The sequence below is a fragment of the Sorex fumeus genome, unplaced genomic scaffold, assembly GCF_029834395.1.
Source record: "Sorex fumeus unplaced genomic scaffold, SorFum_2.1 ptg000014l, whole genome shotgun sequence".
NCBI lineage: Eukaryota > Metazoa > Chordata > Mammalia > Eulipotyphla > Soricidae > Sorex > Sorex fumeus.
This window is the reverse complement of record NW_026606071.1, coordinates 551,007-569,918: the sequence shown is the minus strand read 5'-3', so window position 1 is coordinate 569,918 and position 18,912 is coordinate 551,007. Positions and strand designations below refer to the sequence as shown.

The 18,912-nt window shown below is 37.7% G+C and overlaps 1 protein-coding gene and 1 pseudogene across 4 annotated transcripts in view; both read left to right on the top strand.

The window, feature by feature from the left end:
- The window catches only part of NCKAP1 (NCK associated protein 1), an 86,951-nt gene extending 68,323 nt beyond the window's left edge, over positions 1–18,628 (top strand). For all 4 annotated transcript variants that reach the window (XM_056111607.1, XM_056111606.1, XM_056111605.1 and 1 more), the window contains 11 exons: positions 5–223; positions 455–585; positions 849–946; positions 3,633–3,726; positions 5,435–5,517; positions 6,512–6,592; positions 11,311–11,404; positions 13,495–13,611; positions 14,168–14,277; positions 16,232–16,321; positions 17,711–18,628. In XM_056111607.1, coding sequence (XP_055967582.1) covers positions 5–223; positions 455–585; positions 849–946; positions 3,633–3,726; positions 5,435–5,517; positions 6,512–6,592; positions 11,311–11,404; positions 13,495–13,611; positions 14,168–14,277; positions 16,232–16,321; positions 17,711–17,827 — 1,234 coding nt within the window. In that variant the 3' untranslated portion in view covers positions 17,828–18,628. The remainder of the gene's footprint in view (positions 1–4; positions 224–454; positions 586–848; positions 947–3,632; positions 3,727–5,434; positions 5,518–6,511; positions 6,593–11,310; positions 11,405–13,494; positions 13,612–14,167; positions 14,278–16,231; positions 16,322–17,710) is intronic.
- Positions 9,312–11,288, top strand: LOC130020925 (F-box only protein 7-like; annotated as a pseudogene).
- Positions 18,629–18,912: the final 284 nt, after the last annotated feature.

Sequence of the window (18,912 nt, the reverse complement as noted above, 5' to 3'; positions counted from 1 at the left end):
CCAGGTCAATTGTTGGAATGACTATGTATAATCAAGCTACACAGGAAATTGCAAAACCATCAGAGCTTCTAACAAGTGTGAGAGCATACATGACTGTACTTCAGTCAATAGAAAACTATGTGCAAATTGATATTACAAGAGTATTTAATAATGTTCTTCTTCAACAAACACAACATTTAGACAGTCATGGAGAACCAACCATTACAAGTCTTTACACAAATTGGTAAGGAACGCGTTTGGAAATGTGCAGTGATGTGAAGTTTTTTTTGTAATGTGCTGCTTAGGGAAAGTTACTTTTTTGTGAATAAGTATTTTTCAAGTTGCAAGTAAACATAAAATTGTACAGAGAATTCATTTTGTAATTTTGAATTAAATAGTTTCTTGGGGCTGAGGATGGGGAGTAGGGTGAGAAACAGAAAGTTTTTTCTGGTTATAAATTTACCTTTCTCCTTAGGTATTTGGAAACTTTGTTAAGACAAGTCAGCAATGGCCACATAGCTTATTTTCCTGCAATGAAAGCATTTGTCAACTTACCTACAGAAAATGAGTTAACGTTTAATGCAGAGGAATATTCTGACATATCAGGTGAGAGAGTACTGCTATATGTTCTAGGGAATTAAGAAACTTTGATACTTTTTGCTTATGATTCTGATATTGGAAGATTATTTTAATTCAGTTATATGAATTATCAGACCATATATCTCTTTGAGTGCATTGGTTATCTTTTCTGTAGGAAAAGTATTTTATATAAATAATTTGATTCTATAATTCAGTGTGTCAGTATGTTAATGTCTGTTTTCTTGAAGTATTTGCCTGCGAAAGTAAAATATAATTACTTTTCTTTTCAGAAATGAGATCCTTATCAGAACTGCTGGGCCCTTATGGTATGAAGTTCCTCAGTGAGAGCCTTATGTGGCATATTTCATCACAAGTTGCTGAACTTAAGGTAATATAATTTATTTTATTAATTACAGATGTTTTTAAATTAAAGCAAATTATATTACTTGACATATGTTAGTCTTTGGTTTCGAGTCTAATATCCAGTGGTGCTCAGGAACTTCTCTTGGCTTTGTGCTCAGGGATCTTTCCTGACAATGCTCAGGGAACCATATGGTGCTAAGAGTCAAACTTTAGTCTTTTCAGGAAAAGCATGCTTTGCTAGCCTGACCTTCAAATAGCAAGTTTTATGTAATTGATTGTAGATGAGAAAACTAAAGATGTGAATTAATTTGTAAAATCTCATTATTTCTTAACTCTGGTGAGAAAGACCACGTTAAAAATTCCATCAAAGTCATCTGCTTGAATTTGTAGCTTGAGGGTTTTACTTTCCACAATTATGATACAGAAATTATTGAGCTCCTTTTTCTTTTCTTTTTTTTTTAACCTTAAACTTTTATTGATCCCCTAGGACAAGTGCATGGAACTAGGCAAGCTTATTTTTCTTAATATTAATCTTTAAAATGATCTAATTCCCTTTTAAGTGCTAAAAATGATTTTCTTGAGAGTTTTAGCAAAAGATAAAGAATCTCACACGTGTGAGGTATCTGGTCTACTACTGAGTTATATCCCCAGCCCTAAGTGACTTTTTTGTTTTTTTGGCCACACTTGGTGGTGCTCAGGGCTTAATCCTCTCTGTGTTAAGGGGTCACTCTGGTTGGCTCAGTACGTCCATATGTGGTTGCGACAGATTGAACTGCGTTGATGCTTTCAAAGAAAACATCCTACCCTCTTTACAAACTACACTTCCAGAAGGAAACAATTTTTTTTGAAAAATCAGTATTGTAAAGAAAAAATACTATTTGAAGTATATTTCCCCAGATTAGTAACTTCATTGCTTTGGAACTTGTTGATAGTAGGTAATCTTTCATCTACTCAGACCTTTTAAGTCGGGGCTTGAGCCCAGCAGTGTGTGTATTAATATGTTTTTAACATTATTCAGATCTTCCTAGTTTACTCCAGATTGGGAACCTTTATTTTATGTTATCTATTTATTTAGGGGAGTTTGTGTGTGTGTGTGTGTGTGTGTGTGTGTGTGTGTGTGTGTGTGTGTGTGGAGAGGGGGATCACACCCAGCAGTGCTCAGAGCTTGTTCCTTCCTCTGAGCTCAGGAATCATTCCTGGCAGTGCTCAGGGACCATATGGTACCAGGGTCAAACCCAGGTTGGCAGCATTGCAAGACAAAGTGCCCTACCTGGCTGTATTATAGTTCCAGCCCTGGAACCTTTACTTTAGGGAAACAGAGTATGGATTTTAAAATGAGACATACCTGAATTCAAATCCCCAATTCTCTCTTTACTATCTCTGTAACTTTGGGCAAGTTATCTGATTTATTTGAGGTTTAATTTCCACAGATGTAAAATTGGAATATGATCTCACTTGACCTCATTTGCATCCTGATCAATTTAATTGTAAATTACCTAATATAGGAACATAAAGATAATTAGTTACCATTATTAAGTATGCACATTGTGTTGTGCTACAAATGGAAAGCCACAAATTAAGAAAATTTTGCATATTTTAAAGAACTTTGTTGTAATCAAATATAGTTATAAAGCACTTCAATTAGAAACTGTAAGAATGGCAGAGCATAAGTAATAAAGACAAATGGCACAGGTACTGGGCAGCAGGGCAGTAAGTAGAAAGTCTCCTTTTCTTTGTCATTGTTTTAGAAACTGTTTACTGCTTTCCGGGCTTTTCTCTGCCAGAATTAGAAACAAAGTCTAACTTAACTGTCTCGGTCTTACTTGCAATCTTTAAAAGGAGCATTTTACAGTACTTTTTATTTTTTTTTAATTTATTTTATTTTATTGCTTTTTGGGTCACACCCGGCAATGCACAGGGGTTATTCCTGGCTCTGCACTCAGGAATTACTCCTGGCGGTGCTCAGGGGACCATATGGGATGCTGGGAATCGAACTCAGGTCGGCCATGCAAGGCAAACGCCCTACCCGCTGTGCCATTGCTCCAGCCCCTTACAGTACTTTTTAAAATGAATTAATACTTTTCTTTCATAACCATTCATTCTTTACTCCTTTGCCTTATTTTTGCTCCTTTCTTCTCCTCTTTGGTTTTCTCAGTGATACCTGAAAAAGAAGTAGAGTTAACACTTCCATTTTACAACTTACATTGGGAAGCATGTTACTATGTTTCTTTATTATAATTCCCATGTAGTGGAACCATATCCCAACAAGTCATCTTTTTTCTGACTGTAAGCACACAGGCACTCATGCACGCGGGTTCTCACACACACACACACACACACAGTATATAATAAATGTATGCATATGTATATATAAAAAATAGTAGTAAAGAACCATAGACTATCTTTTACCCAATAAGCAAGCTCTTTTTGATTTGGTTGGAATTTGTTGCTCTGTATCCATTTCAGTGTCTGTTTTTTATTATTGGTGCTATACTGTGTTTAAGCATAAGATAATCCTTTATCTTACCATCTTTATAACTTTTTAAAAAATTTCTTCTTGAATTTTCAAACTGAAGAACAACAGCTGTTCTAATGTAAATAATTTTAAGATATTTTCATTAAAACAACAGAACTTCATAATGTAGTATATCTTATTTTCATGAATATGTTTTCTGCCTGATCTATGATCTTTTTTTTTTTTCACTTTTTAGAAACTTGTGGTGGAGAATGTTGATGTGCTAACACAAATGAGGACCAGCTTTGACAAACCAGACCAGATGGCTGCACTCTTTAAGAGATTATCATGTGGGTAACTGATGATACTTTTAAAATAAATATTAAGAAAGCCTTGAAAGTGGGTATTTAGCTTCTGCTCACATTTCATAAGCATAAATAAAAGTAGTAGATTAAGAAAAGTATTCAAGTTTATGAACAGAACTAGAAAAGTATTGCACTCAAAGTATTGTTTAAGTATCTGACCTATATTTTCACAATCTTTTTTTTTTGTAACCATAGTCTTAGTACATATGTAGCACTGTCCGCCTGTTGTTCATTGATTTGCTCGAGTGGGCACCCATAACGTCTCACAACAAATTGTGAGATCTGTTACTGCTTTTGGCATATCCAATAGTCACAGGGAGCTTGCCAGGCTTTGCTGTGAGGGCGAGATACTCTTGGTAGCTTGCCGGACTCCCCGAGAGGGGTGGAGGAATTGAACCCGGATTGGCTGTGTGCAGGGCAAACACCCTACCTACTGTCTATTGCTCCACTAAGATATTAAATGACTATTCTTATTCATTAGCTTATGAATCCATTAAATATAACCTGGAAAGTAGGACTGGGAATAGGACTTCATATATGGTTTCTGTGCCCAAGTCCTGGAATTCAGTTCCATCCCCACAAAAAAACAGTAAAGGTAAAGGTAAAGGTAAAGGTCCTCCCGTTGATCGTCGATTTGCTCGAGCGGGCCCAGTAACGTCTCCATTGGAGACTTTGTTGTTACTGTGTCTGGCATATCGAATACTCTCGGTAGCTTGCCGGGCTCTCCGAGAGGGGCGGAGGAATCGAACTCGGGTCGGCCATGTTGGCCACTTGTAAGGCGAACGCCCTACCACTGTGCTATCGCTCCAGCACAAAAAAACAGTAATGCTATAAATCTAAAGTAAACCAACTTTTGATTGAATCTGTAACTTTGTCTTATTTGGGGGGCACATCCAGCTGTGTTGAGGGGCAAGCTCCCAGCTCAGTGTGGGGAATTTGCTCCCTCTGATAACTGAGTGCCATGTGGTACTGGTGGTTGAATCCAGGCCTTCCTCATACCGAACATGTACGCAGGCCCCAACTTGTATCTTTCTAGCACTGTGGAGTGCTAGAAATAGTTAAAAATATTTAAAGATACTGGTTTTTGCTCATATGGATTGTGTAATATTTTTGTGCTATACATCAATACTGCTCTCATAATTCTGATAATTATTTTGACTTATAGATGCTTATGATAAAGATTAAAGTAAGCCATATATATTTGGGCCAGAGGATAGTACAGCAGATAGGACACTAACGTTGCACATGGCCAGTCACAGTTTGGTCTCCAGCACCCGTGTGATCCTCCAAGCTAGTAGACAGGAGTGATCCCTGAGTATAGAGGCAGGAGTAAGCCCTGGGCACCATCTGGTGTTTCCCCAAAAGCATTTTTTTAAATAAGCCATATTTAGTATTGTAGAAAGTCAAAACAGTTCATTTCTACTCTTTGAAGGGGACACAGCATTTCTCTGTACAACTTTCTAGAAGTATGTTGTATATATTTATTCTTGCAGGTACATGTATACACCTGTGTATATGTGTATATGAATATAAAATTTGAATACATCCATGTTTCTTTCCTTATATAAATAGGATTATTCTCTTAATTTTCTTAAGAGTCTGTTTGGATTGTTGCTTAAAGTCTAGACAAGTGAGGTTAAGAATCCAATTCACACATTTGTCTTCTTTTTTCCCTCCCTTCTTTCAAATTTAGCTGTTGACAGTGTTTTGAAGAGGATGACGATAATTGGTGTAATTTTATCCTTCCGATCATTGGCACAAGAAGCACTTAGAGATGTAAGACACTTAGTATAAATACATATTCTATATCCAAATATTCCCTTTTGATATTCGGGAAAATAAGTTACTCTTTAAATTTTTTGTTGGAAATGATTAAATTTCCAGTTTTCATAGTTAATGTAAAGCTTGTAGAAATTGTTTATTTAATTTATTTATTTATTTATTTGGTGGCAGGGATAGATAGTATAGACCTATATAGAGCACTTAATTTGTCTATATGATTTATTCCCTGGCACCAAATAGAGGAACGAATAACTATCTTCTTTACTATTGAAGTTGAAATTTATATTTGAATTTTATTTTGATATTGAAATTAAATATATAGTTCTTATCAGGGGGCATAAATTGCTCGAATTCGTGCTGCTGTTCTGTTTGTTTTTGTTTTGTTTGTTTAGAGGCCATAGTTGGCAGTACTCTGGCAACTACCCACTGTGCTGTCTGTTCAGCCCCAACTCTTTGAAGCTTTATTCTTCATTAGTGTGTATTCACTTTTTGCTTATACATACAGCTTGCCATCAACTGCATTTTATTTTAATGTATTGTAGTGCTTTTGAAAAATAATGAAATAAGGCCTGGGGAGTTAGTGCCACAGATAAGGTGCTTGCCTTGTTCACAGCCAACTTTAGCTCAATTTCTGGCATCCCACATGGTGCCCTGAGCACTGCCAGGAGTTACTCCGAGCCCAGTGACCTCTGAGCATCATAGGATATGGCCTAAAAATCAAAAGAAAAGAAAATAGAAAAACCCTTTTTATGAAATAGTTGGTAAGAAGAAAAGGAAAGGTAACTGGGGACATTGTTGGTGGGAAATGTATACTGGAGAAATGTACACGTGTGTTAGAAATGGAATGACTGAAACCCGGTCATAAACAACTTTGTAACTGTATCTCAGGGTGATTCAGTTAAAAAAAATTTTAAAATAATTGGTGATAGTTAATAAACTTATGGACCAGTTGAAAAATCACTATGTTCTTATTTGTTCTCTTGCCTAGGTATTATCCTACCACATTCCTTTTCTTGTAAGTTCAATTGAAGATTTCAAGGATCACATTCCAAGAGAAACTGATATGAAGGTAATATAAATTTTCAGTAGATTTTTACTATTTTAAATATAAAGTAGTTCTGGGGATTATAGCAGGGAGGTCATGTTCCTTACATTAAGCTTATCTTGGTTCGATTCTCAATACTGAATATGGTCTCCCTTGCTCGTGATTCCAGAGTACAGAACCAGTACCTTTTCAGAATGTGTCTTTAAAAGCTTGACATCCAAGGCCAGAATTATTACAGGAGATAAGACAGTTAGCTTTGCATACAGTCTATCCTGGTGTGAATCCTCAGCACTGCATGTGGTTCTCTTAAGCACTGACAGGGTCAATTCTGAGCATAAAGTCAGGAGTAGCCCCTGACCATCTCTGCGTAAGGTCCCAAACTTGATCCCCCTCATGTACAAAAAAAGTATCCCCAAATATACAAAAGTGCAACTCAGTACCCAGATGTCTACTGCCATTGACAGTTATTATGAAAGCTAATTTTCTCTGGTGATCTGTATTAATATTAATATCAATTATGACCATGCACAAAAATATTAATATTAATGTTTTTGTGCATGGTCATGGTCCTAAAGCAAAACAAGAAAAATAAGCCAGTGAAATGTCAGGTTTTTTTTTAAATTAAATTCAATCTTTTTAAGATTTGATGTTGAAAATGCTTATAAAAATTGAAATACAATTATAGGCTATACTTTTAAATTGGGCTGGAGCGATAGCACAGAGGTGGGGCGTTTGCCTTGCACGCGGCCATCTTGGCCTTTCCAGGTTCGATTACTCCACCCATCTCGTAGAGCCCGGCAAGCTTCCTGTGACGTATTCGATATGCCAAACACAGTTACAAGTCTTAATGGCGACGTTACTGGGCCCACTCGAGCAAATTGATGAACAACGGGAGGGCAGTGACTGACTTTTAAATTGGGGGGGAATTTGTTTGTTTGGGGGACACACCCACTGGTGCCTAGGGCTTACTCCTAGCTCTGCACTTGACTCATTTCTGGCAGAGCTATGGAGACTATATTGGTGCCAGGAATCAAACCCAGGTCGGCCATGTGCGAGGTAAGTAAACCAACTCTACCTGTTGTACAATCCCTCTGACCACATACTTTTTTTTTAATATCCTTTTGTGGTTTTTGTTTGGTTTTGGTTTTGGATTTGAGTTTTTTTTGGGGGGGTGACCTCACCTGGCAGTACTCAGGGAATATTGCCAGCAGTTAGGGATAGCTTCTGGCAGTTTGCAGGAGACAATGTAGTTCTAAAGATCAAACTCAGGCCTCCTACGTGGAGAGCATTCATTGACCCCTTAACCAGATCATGTCCATTGCATGAATTTATTACATTTTTCTGTTAGTTGGGAAAACATACTTTTCCCAATTTTTGGCTGTTTATAAATGCTAAAGTGAATGTCCATGTACACTTTTCTATGTCCAGAATCTTCATTTCTCCTCTATAATTTTGGAGCAAATTTGTTTCCTATGTAACTTAATGTTTAGCTGTTTCAAGAAACCTTTTTATTTATTCACTTTGGTTTTGTTACGGTATCTGGCAGTGCTCAGAAACTACTCCTGGCTTAATGCTTGAAAGAGGGCCATACAGTGCCGAGAATTAAACCCAGGGCCTCACACGTTACAAGTGAAGTACTCTACTGCAGAGTCACATCCCTCCCCTGAAAAAACATTTTTTTTGAATAGTCTTTTAAATTGTAATTTTGAGGCCAGGACGTTTCCTTTTAGTTTGGGGGCCACAACTGACTATGCTCAGGACTTACTCCCGGCTCTGTGATCAGGGGTCACATAGCAGTGCTTGGGTTACCTATGTAGTGCTTGGGGTCAAACCAAGTTGACTGCTTGCAACGCAAGCATCTTAACACCTGTACTGTCTCTCCAGCCTCTAAGTAGTGTTTCTTGTTTTGCTCACTTCTTGGGCAGGTGGCACATCTAGCTATGCTCATGGCATACTCTCGGCTCTATGCTCAGGGATCAACCTGGCAATGCTCAGGGGAACATATGGGGTGCTGGGAATCTAACCTGGGTACATTTTTGCCTTGCACTTTTGCAAAAATGCCCTACCCATTGTACTATTGCTCTAGACTACAAGTAGTCCTTTTTAATTTTAGCTCTGTTAGGGACTGTGATACATTTTTAATTTTTGTATTTGGATTAATGAATCGCAAAGAGCTTTGTACATAATTTAATCCATGGTAACATTCATTTAATTTGAGATGATAGAATTTTGCTTCATATTATTTATTGTTTGTTGTTACACCATGAAAGCAAATTTTTTGGTGCTTTTTTTTTAATAGAAACTGAGTAAGAAAATTTGAAATCCTTGTATGATACTAAAAAAATTTATCATTATAAATTTAAATTAATGCTCCTTAAGTACTTGCTATACATGTATGATTCCTGGCACTCTTTCAAACCCTGGCATTTCCCCAAATAACTTACCACATTTATGAATATAATAAAACATTAGGACAATGTGATGTTTTTAAATAATGGACATATGTCTGCTTATTTTGATTCAGTTGTTTCATTTACTCATTTCTATTGACTTGTTATCTTATGTCTGTGTTCCCATGAAGAGTAATAAGTTTAGAATAATTCTCTTAAAATTTGCCACAGAAAGTGTCTGTTGTTTGATCTAAAAGTAGGACGTTAGGGGACTGTGATGTGAGCGAGGGGGTGGTGAGGGGCCGCCGCGGGCCCTGGCGGGGGCTGGGGCTGGGTCTGGGCTCGCGGAAACCATGGCCCGGCGTCCCGGGAACCCCGTTCCCATCCAGGATTCAGAGCATTCTTCACTCCAGGATAATGACCAACCCTCTCTGGCCGCCAGCTCCTATCAGTCCAGCACACAGAACAAAGAGCTGAGTGGTTCAGTGCAGGAAACGGCATCCCAGGCCAATGTCAGGAGTGATGACATCATGTCGGGACCTAGTCAGACTTTGGAAGTGGAGTTGATTCTGGATGTTGCGGATATTGGAGAGGGCGCTCCAGGTTTCTGTCCCTCAGAACCAATGCTGTGCAGTGAGTCGGTGGAAGGGCAGGTGCCCCATTCTCGAGCTCCTGTATCAGTCAGCCGACTGTGCCAACACCAAGGATGCCTTGATAGTGTTGATACATCTCCTCATGCTTGAGTCGGGCTACAAACCTCAGGGGTCTGAAACCAAAGTTGTATCCATGCCCGAGACTTGGATGTCAGGCGGTGTGTATAAGCTGCCGTACTTGCACCGTCTCTGCGAGGGTGGCACTGCTGCGCTTACCTGTGTGCCTCTGGGAGCCCTGATGGTCATCAACGCTACATTGAAAATAGTTCTGAGATCAGAAGTGTGAAAAAATTGCAGCTGCTGCCAGAATCTTTTATTTGCAAAGAGGAACCAGGGGAAAATGCAGCCAAGATATACAAAGATCTTCAGAAGCTCTCTCGCCTCTTCAAAGACCAACTGGTGTATCCGCTTTTAGCTTTCACCTGACAAGCACTGAGCCTACTGGATGTATTTGGGCTGCTGGTCCTTCCACTGTAGCTGAAACTACGGATGTTTCGACTTCTGGATATTCGCTCTGTTCTGTCTTTGTCTGCAGTTTGCCACGATCTCTACATTGCATCCATGACCAGCTCCTTTGGCGGTGCTTGTATTTGTGGGATTTCCACGATAGCTCCGTTAGAGCTCGAGATATGTATTGGAAAGAGCGCTACAAGAAGCGACACAAACAGAGAAAAGAAGCTCAGCGAGGACGGCATCTGATCTTTCTGCCATCCCCCCCTCACCCCATTCCATTCTACTCCAACCCTTTGCACCCCAGGCCTTTTCCCTCCAGCTCTCTTCTTCCTCCGGGAATCATTGGTGGAGAATATAATGAAAGACTAACGCTTCCCTATGTCGGAGGCCCAATCAGTTCACTTATACCTGGGCCCGGGGGGACACCAGGTCAGTTCTCCCCACTCAGGTCACGTTTTGATCCAACTGGCCCCTTTCCAGGACCGAACCCCATCTTGCCAGGATGCGGTGGCCCCAATGACAGGTTTCCCTTAAGACCCAGCCGGGGTCGGCCAACTGACAGCCGGCTTCCATTCATGTGATGGATTTGTGCTCTCACTTCTGGGCTAGGCTTGGATTTGTTTCCTTAAAACTGCAGATGTCATCTCTGTAGGGTACTGAGTTCAGGCGTTTTCTGATGGCACTCACAGAACCCTAGCAGTAGGGGCAGCTAAAGCGATAGGCACTGCTGGCCCCACGCTGACTGCGTGAGAAGGCTGCGCTTGGGACTTGTCAGCTGCTGACTTGCCCCTGAATTCCCCTGTGCAGTGAAGGGCCTTTGTGGAGATACTCTGCACCAGGGGTTTTAAATAAGTAGTGGAAGTTCCGTGGCAATCTCGACTTGTTTACGCAGAGATTGAATGCTTAAGACTATGCAGAGAACCTCTTCAGTATCAGCAGACTGTTGCAAGGGATGGTTTTTATTGTGAATAGAATCCTTTCTTCAGGTGACAATTTGAAGAAGGAGACTTAATAAAAGAAAGAAGCAGAAAAAAAATAATAAAAGTAGGACGTTATAAACAGTACTCATGAAGTACTAAGTTATCTATTTAGTCTATGTATGCTGTTACTGCTTTAACCAGATTTTCAAAATATTTTAATGTTCATGTGTGCGGTCTCAGTGGTATCTTGATTCTTATTAAAATAAGATTTTTGCGACAGGTTAGAATATTTCTACTATGCTTTACTTATGTATGTTTTTTATTAGGTTGCCATGAATGTATATGAGCTATCATCAGCTGCTGGATTACCTTGCGAGATTGATCCTGCTTTGGTGGTCGCTCTCTCCTCACAAAAATCAGGTAAAGTAGTGCATTAATAAATATACCGGAGTTTTATTAAAAAACTTGGGGTGCACAGAGGTGTACCAAGATGTGAATACTTACTCAAATGTCTGCTGTACATTAAGCATTTTTGTTGGAATGTATTAGTGCAGTTAAGACAAAAATCTCTGATTCTGGCACTTACATTATAGCATAATGATCATACAGAGAACTGAGCCAAAAGACTTAATGAGATTACTAAGGCCATTTATTATAGAAGCAGACATGGAGAGGATCAAGGTCTGAACCATGGGACACTCCTAACTTTAAGAGCTCCTGAGAAGAAGAAAACACTAAAAAAAAAAAAAAAAAAAAAAAAAAAACTAGAAGAACCAGAGAAGAAGAAACCTCAGGGAAGTGGAAATCACCTATGTGTAATTCAGTTATGATGCTATTAGAGACAGCAGACTGATTACTCAGGGCTTAAGAGTGTTTAGCTAGGAAAAAAAGGAATTGGAGATAATAAGTATAAAATTTTCTCCAAGTTTTACTCTAAAAGGGAATAGACAATGAAATAAAATGGTAAGTTGAAAGTTGGAGTAAAATCAATAGAATTTTTTTTTAGATGGGAAAATAATAGCATTAGTATGTTGATGAGATTTTTTAGTAGATAGCAAATTTGATATGTTTAAAAAATGTTTGGTATCTCAAACTATTGCTCTCCATAAATATTTTGAGCATTATTACATAATATTCACAGTCACGGTCCTTCTGTTGTTCATTGATTTGCTCGAGTGGGCCCAGTAACGTCTCCATTGTGAGGCTTGTTGTTACTGTGTTTGGCATATGGAATACGTCATGGGTAGCTTGCCAGGCTTTGCCATGCGGGCGAGATACTCTTGGTAGCTTGCCGGGCTCTCCGAGAGGGGTAGAGGAATCGAACCTGGCTGGGCTGGGCCGGCTGCACACAAGGCAGATGCCCGACTGCTGTACTTTTTAAGGGATTTTAAGGCCAGCATTTAGAATGCTCTAGGTACTTCTGGATTTGTTGACCAAGTAAATAAGATTTTAGGTTTCTCATATTTAGTTGCCCACTTTCATCTTACATGGTATTTATTTCATTTTAATATTTTTATTTCTTGTAGTATATTATGGTCACATGATCACTGTTTATTTTTAATAATGAACCAAATTTTAAAAATATATTGGCTTTTTTTATTATTCAGTTTTTATCTATGTGCTAGGAACAGTAATTAGAAGTTCCTAGTACAATTAAAAGTGCCTAGAGAATCAACAATTTGAGTGCTCATTAAAATATTCTAGAAAGATTATAACTGAAAAGCTAAGTCATCACCACTTTTATTTATAACATTTTTTCTGTTTTCCAAAATGCACTGTAGCACTGTCCTCCCATTGTTTATTGATTTGCTCGAGCAGGCACCAGTAACGTCTCTATTGTGAGACTTGTTGTTACTGTTTTTGGCATATTGAATACAGCACGATAGCTTGCCAGGCTCTGCTGTGCGGGCGAGATACTCTTGGTAGCTTGCCGGGCTCTCCGGGAGGAACGGAGGAATCGAACCCGGGTCAGCCATGTGCAAGGCAAACACCCTACCCGCTGTGCTTTCGCTCAAATGAGAGTGTTAAAAATCTGTCCACTCTCTAAATGTTAAATTTTAGAGCAGTTTTATATTTTAGAAATTTTTTTATGATTTTTTACAATTTTTACATTGTAATTTATGAGAAAACTTAATTTTATAGGTTTCACATAATTTTCTTCTAAAAATTTTATAAGTTTAATAAAATTTCCTTCTGGAATAGTTGTTGATTTTAATTCGGAGATTTTGAGGTTCCTGTTATCCTAATATTTTCGCTATGTCGTCTTTTGAACAATAAAAAAAAAATTTGATTAGAGGTCTTTTATACATGTCTGAGTAATTAACAGTAACCAGTACTAGTGTGTACTGTTTTTATTTATTCTGCATTGGGATAAAATTGTCATCAGCTTTATAAAATCTCCGAAAATACATTGTACAAAAATTAAAATTTCTTTCCTCTTATTTGAACTATCAGCTCTTCAGTAATCTTGAAAAGTTTACCTTGTTTTATCTTAAACTTTTCTGTTTTAGAAAACATAAGTCCTGAAGAAGAATATAAAATTGCCTGCCTCCTCATGGTCTTTGTGGCAGTTTCTTTGCCAACACTGGCCAGTAATGTGATGTCTCAGTATAGCCCTGCAATAGAAGGTAATAGTGGTTTAAAATTGTTTTGGCGATGGAAATTTCATGAGTATTAAATTAACTGATGCTGTTTAGTATTTTTTTTTAATAATAGGATGTGGCTGAACCACTCTAAGCTATGTAACCTTAAATAATCTTCTTCTTAGTTTTCTAAATTCTAATTTCCAGATGTTTGAAATGTGTGAATGTGAATCTGAGTGCCTAATTGTATGCATCGTAGGTAATGGTGAGGAAGTTTGAAACTTTCAGAATTACTTTACGGACTAAATGAGAAAATGTAAAGTAGCTAAGCACAATTTTAAGTTTCTTGAGATACTGTAAAATTAACGTTTGAGGGGATTTGAGTTTTGTTCATTTAACACTGACAGTCCTTTGTTGCTCTCTTGCTGCACTTACTTTAGAAGTGTGTGCCTGCCTCTTGAAGGGAAGTAAGGTTACGTGTAGCCTGACTTTAGTTTTGATCATGCCAGGTAGATTGTCAGTTCATTTGCCTTCTGTCTATTAGTTCATATTTTGTAATCACAGAGAAACCACAGACAACTATTTTTACTTTTTTTTTCAGGTCACTGCAACAACATACATTGCTTGGCCAAAGCTATTAACCAGATTGCTGCAGCTTTGTTCACAATACACAAAGGAAGCATTGAAGACCGTCTTAAAGAATTTCTGGCGGTAAGTATCTTAGTATGGCTAAGACATTTTACAAAGAAAAATGAAGGCCCTAGAGAGATAGTACAAGGGTAGTTTGCCCCTCCTGTGGCTGACCCCAGCTTGATCCCTGGCACCACATAATCCTTCAGCATCGTTGGGTGCAGCCCTGGGAGGCTCATAGTATCACTGCTGTATTCAATATGCCAAAAACAGTAACAACAAGTCTCACAATAGAGACGTTACTGGTGCCTGCTCGAGCAAATCAATAAACAATGGGAGGACAGTGCTACAGAATCCCACAGGCTCTGGGCAGAAACTGTCCTTGGGACCTTGGCACTGAACCACTAGCCTAGTTGGTTGCCAGTCCTCTAGAGGGTCCCCCAGACTTCCCGAGCACAGCTTGGGAGACCCCAAAAAAGAATATTAAAAATCACAATTTTGAGTATAATGGTAATTTTTTGTTGTTGTTTATGAAGAGAGAAACAGTTGAAGGCAGGGCATTGAAAAATCAAGTCGGATATTTTTTTCCTTGTTTGATTTTTGTTTTGGGGGTCGCCCAGCAATGTTTATGGCTTATTCCTGGCTCTGTGCTCAGGGATACCCTAGCAGGGCTAGGGGAACCATTTGTGAAGTTGGGGTTTGATTCTAGTTTGGCCGATTGCAAGACAGGAGCATTCCTCTTCAGTTCTATGTATCTTTACTTTTTTAAACCTAGCAATCTTAAAGAGATAAAAGTAAGACAATGGAAAATTGAAGCAACCAGAAAAATGTTCCTTCTAAATTGTTATATTTTTCTTAATTCCATTTATTTAAAAAAGATTGTAAATAGTGGCCAACTCAAAAACTGAAAAACTGCTAGCTACAAGAGGATAATAGTGCTTAGTCTAGCCCTGTGCTTGCCAAGGGGCAGTAGTAGCTTCTGGCACAGTAGGAGGGCACTTTCTGATTTTTGTTCTCTCCAAGAAGGTAAATTTCCAGTGGGGCACTAGGTTGGTTTTCGTTTTCCTAAAAAGGAGAAGTGATCATATAAGTCTAGGAACCTTTGCTCTAATTCATAAAATCATGGCTTCATTTCTATGTCCATGGTAGCTCATTTTTCCACCCTCTATCAATGTATTCTTTATTTTACTGAAAAGAAAGATATACCGTAATATACCTGGAACATTTGCTTATTTTCACATTAAAAAAAATTAAAAATTAAAATCCTGTTAATATTTCTTAATTTGTAAAGCAAATACTAAATTGAGGGAGAACATTGCTTCTTTTCAGAGAAAAATTTGAAGATTTTTCTTTTCATTCTCTTTCTTCAGTCAAGGCTTGCTGTACTCATAGTATTCCCATTAATTGAAACTGTGAAACTTTCTTATTTTAGAATTTAATATAATTAATACAAATATTTGGATGAGAAAAAATAGTTCAAAAGTATTTTTCAGAGACTTTCTCTGACGATTATGGGGAATCATATCTGCCATGGAGACAGAGGGAGGGTGGGAAAGGGGGTTATACCAGGGATATTGGTGGTGGGGAATGTGCGCAGGTGGACGGATGGGTGTTTGATCATTGTGTGATTGTAACCCAAACATGAAAACTTAAAACTGTCTCATGGTGATTCAATAAAAAGTAAAAAAAGACTTTCTCTGAAAAAAATGTTGTATCTTTATTTTTGAGTATTGGGATTGACCCAAAGCCCTATATATGTGAGATAGGTATCGACTGCTGTCCACAAAATTCAGTTTTAAAAGACCAACAGGATCATTTGTTTAAATCTATTTTATCATCACATCTGTTTACACTTCAATTCATCTCTAAATATTCCTTGAATATGGAGGATCTAGGCTTATTTTGTTACTTTGTAGTTGCTGTATTGTATGTTGCCAGTCAATGATTGAAAGGTGTTGCAAGTTAAGCATACTGAAAATAAACCAATGATTTGAATATTTTATTTAAATATTTAAAATATCTGTGTTTTTTCAAGCTTGCATCTTCCAGTCTACTGAAAATTGGCCAGGAGACTGATAAAACAACAACAAGAAACAGAGAATCTGTCTATTTACTGCTAGATATGGTAAGTGTCATTTTAATTTCTACTAACAGTGAAAGTGCCGGTCATTCCTGATAGTTACTTTTGGCATTTTACTAATTAAATAACAGCAAAAGTTCACCCCAGCCACACTTTTCTGAAGATTACTATAAAGATGTAATTCTCCCTTATATTTTATCATAGTGGTCATAAAAATCAGAAAACAGCAGAGTAAAAGATGATTACCACTTGTAATGGTAAAAATGAAATTTTTTTCAAGTGTGTTGTAGCCACACCCAGCGCTCCTTACTAGTTTCCTAGTGCACAGCTGACCTGGCCCAGAGTTGGTGCTGGGGGACTGTGCGGTGCCAGGCAGGCATGTGCTGCACATACATCTCTGGTGCTGAATGGGGAACTTTCCATTGCAGTTTTTCAACCTATTTAAAAAACCCTTGGGCCTTGTATTTTATCACTGTATCCATTTCTCCTCTTCTGGTTTTCAGAGTTTTCTGTTTTTTTACTCCATTCAGCCATCTAATAAAATTTTTTTATAGTTCTGTGTCCCTAGTCAGGTCCTTCCTTTAGGTGTCTGGCTCTTTCTAATACTTCCTTCACCTGCAGAGATCTTTGCTCTCTTAATGATTCATCACCCCTAGCATCTCAGATCATTTTCCACATGAACTTTCCTAATGGTTGGACCTGCATTACTCTTTTTCCCATTTGAACTTGTGTAGAATTTATAGCTTTCCTCTTAATTACTCTTGATCTTATGTTCGCTTTTGTTTTCTAGCTTATTCTTGGTCCCCAGTTAGATCTGATGGTATGGACCATATACATTCTAGATGATTTTTTTTATGTCTAATATATTATGAGGATATAACTGCACTGTCCTCCCATTGTTCGTTGATTTGTTTGAGCAGGCCTAGGAACGTCTCCATTGTGAGACTTAATGTTACTGTGTTTGGCATATCGAGTACGTCACGGGTAGCTTGCCAGGCTTTGCTATGAGGGCGAGATACTCTCGGTAGCTAGCTGGGCTCTCAGGGAGGGGCGGAGGAATCAAACCTGGGTGGGCTGGGTCGGTCTCGTGCAGGGCAAACGCCCCTCCGCTGTGCTATCGCTCCAGCTACTGCTGTTGCTCCAGTGTCTCATGGTGAGTCAATAAAAATTATTTCAAATTAAAAATCAGACAATGGGGGCTGGAGCGATTTAACAGTGATAATATATAACAGTGCTTTAAAATTTCCTGTTGATTAACTGATTTTATCATAGGCATTACTTTTTAGGCATTCTGATAGCATGCGCTATGGCACATTTACATTCCCGGTTTTAAAATAATTGCTAATGAGAACAGTTTGGAATTGATGAGTTACAAGTCATTATTCCCCTTGAAAATAGCTAATTTTGATGTATTGTTTGGAATGTTCTTTACAGATTGTGCAGGAATCGCCATTCCTAACCATGGATCTTTTGGAATCTTGCTTTCCTTATGTCTTGCTGAGAAATGCGTACCATGCTGTCTACAAGCAAAGTGTCACATCTTCTGCATAAAATACCAACTTAGTGAAGACAAGCACGTATTTTCTGTTGCCTCAGTTTTACCTGTAAACAGTGGCACTATTTTATCTTAAGGCCTGAAGAATAGTTTTGTGGATTACAAATTTTTTTCTTATGGTTGTATTTTCCGATCATTTGTTTCTTAATATGGTTGTACTGCAGTATGCTTGGTTGATTTACATTGCACATTTACTGTACTCATTAAAATTATAATTTTAGAGTATCATTTGAGAAGCATACATTCTCTATGTTTTTGATATTTGATAATGAAAAGAAACTTCTGCCTGTTTATTTCTGAAAAAGGATTGTATTTAGTGATTATTTTAGATAGTGATAATATAGCATTCATCTGTGTGTAAATTATTTCATATAGGGAAGAGTTCTGGTCTGTACCTATGGTTCTAATGAAAACAAAAAAATTGGATGTGCATTTCTGTGCTGTTATGAATACATTTCTACTTTATTTTGGAACATTTGCCAAACTAAATACTGTAACACTGTATAACATTAAAAATGTTAAAGGACTGCTTAGCGCTAGAAGCAGATTATGTCCAGAAATTCTGAAACAGCAGCATATCTTGTTGCTTGTATAAAGCCTCGTGATAATTTTTAGACTAACTTCCATGGTGCCCTGTTGGCATTAGCACTATCATTGTACCCTGCTGTATAATAAACAATCTTAGCATTTACCAATTGTTGATACAAATGTTAGTCCCTAACCACTTTTTATATGTTTTAAATTTTTGAAATTCAAGTGTACCTGCCATAACATAAAATAAACTCTAGACTATCACATTTTGAATGGTTTCTTTAACTGAGATCCTCAGAATTTTATTCAATACTGTAAAGTTTTTTTGTTTGAAATAAACTTTAAGACTGTCTTAATAGAGCACTTGATCCTAGATCTGCTATTACAAGATCTATTTTAAATATTTTGAAAAGCACTTCACCAAAACAACAAATTAGAAAATAAAATCTTTTAACACTAAAAGTCTCAGAAACTAAAGAAAGCTATTATGCCATCAGCTTGCTAACTGATATCCATAATTCTAATGGGCAGTTACTTGAAAGAATAAAAA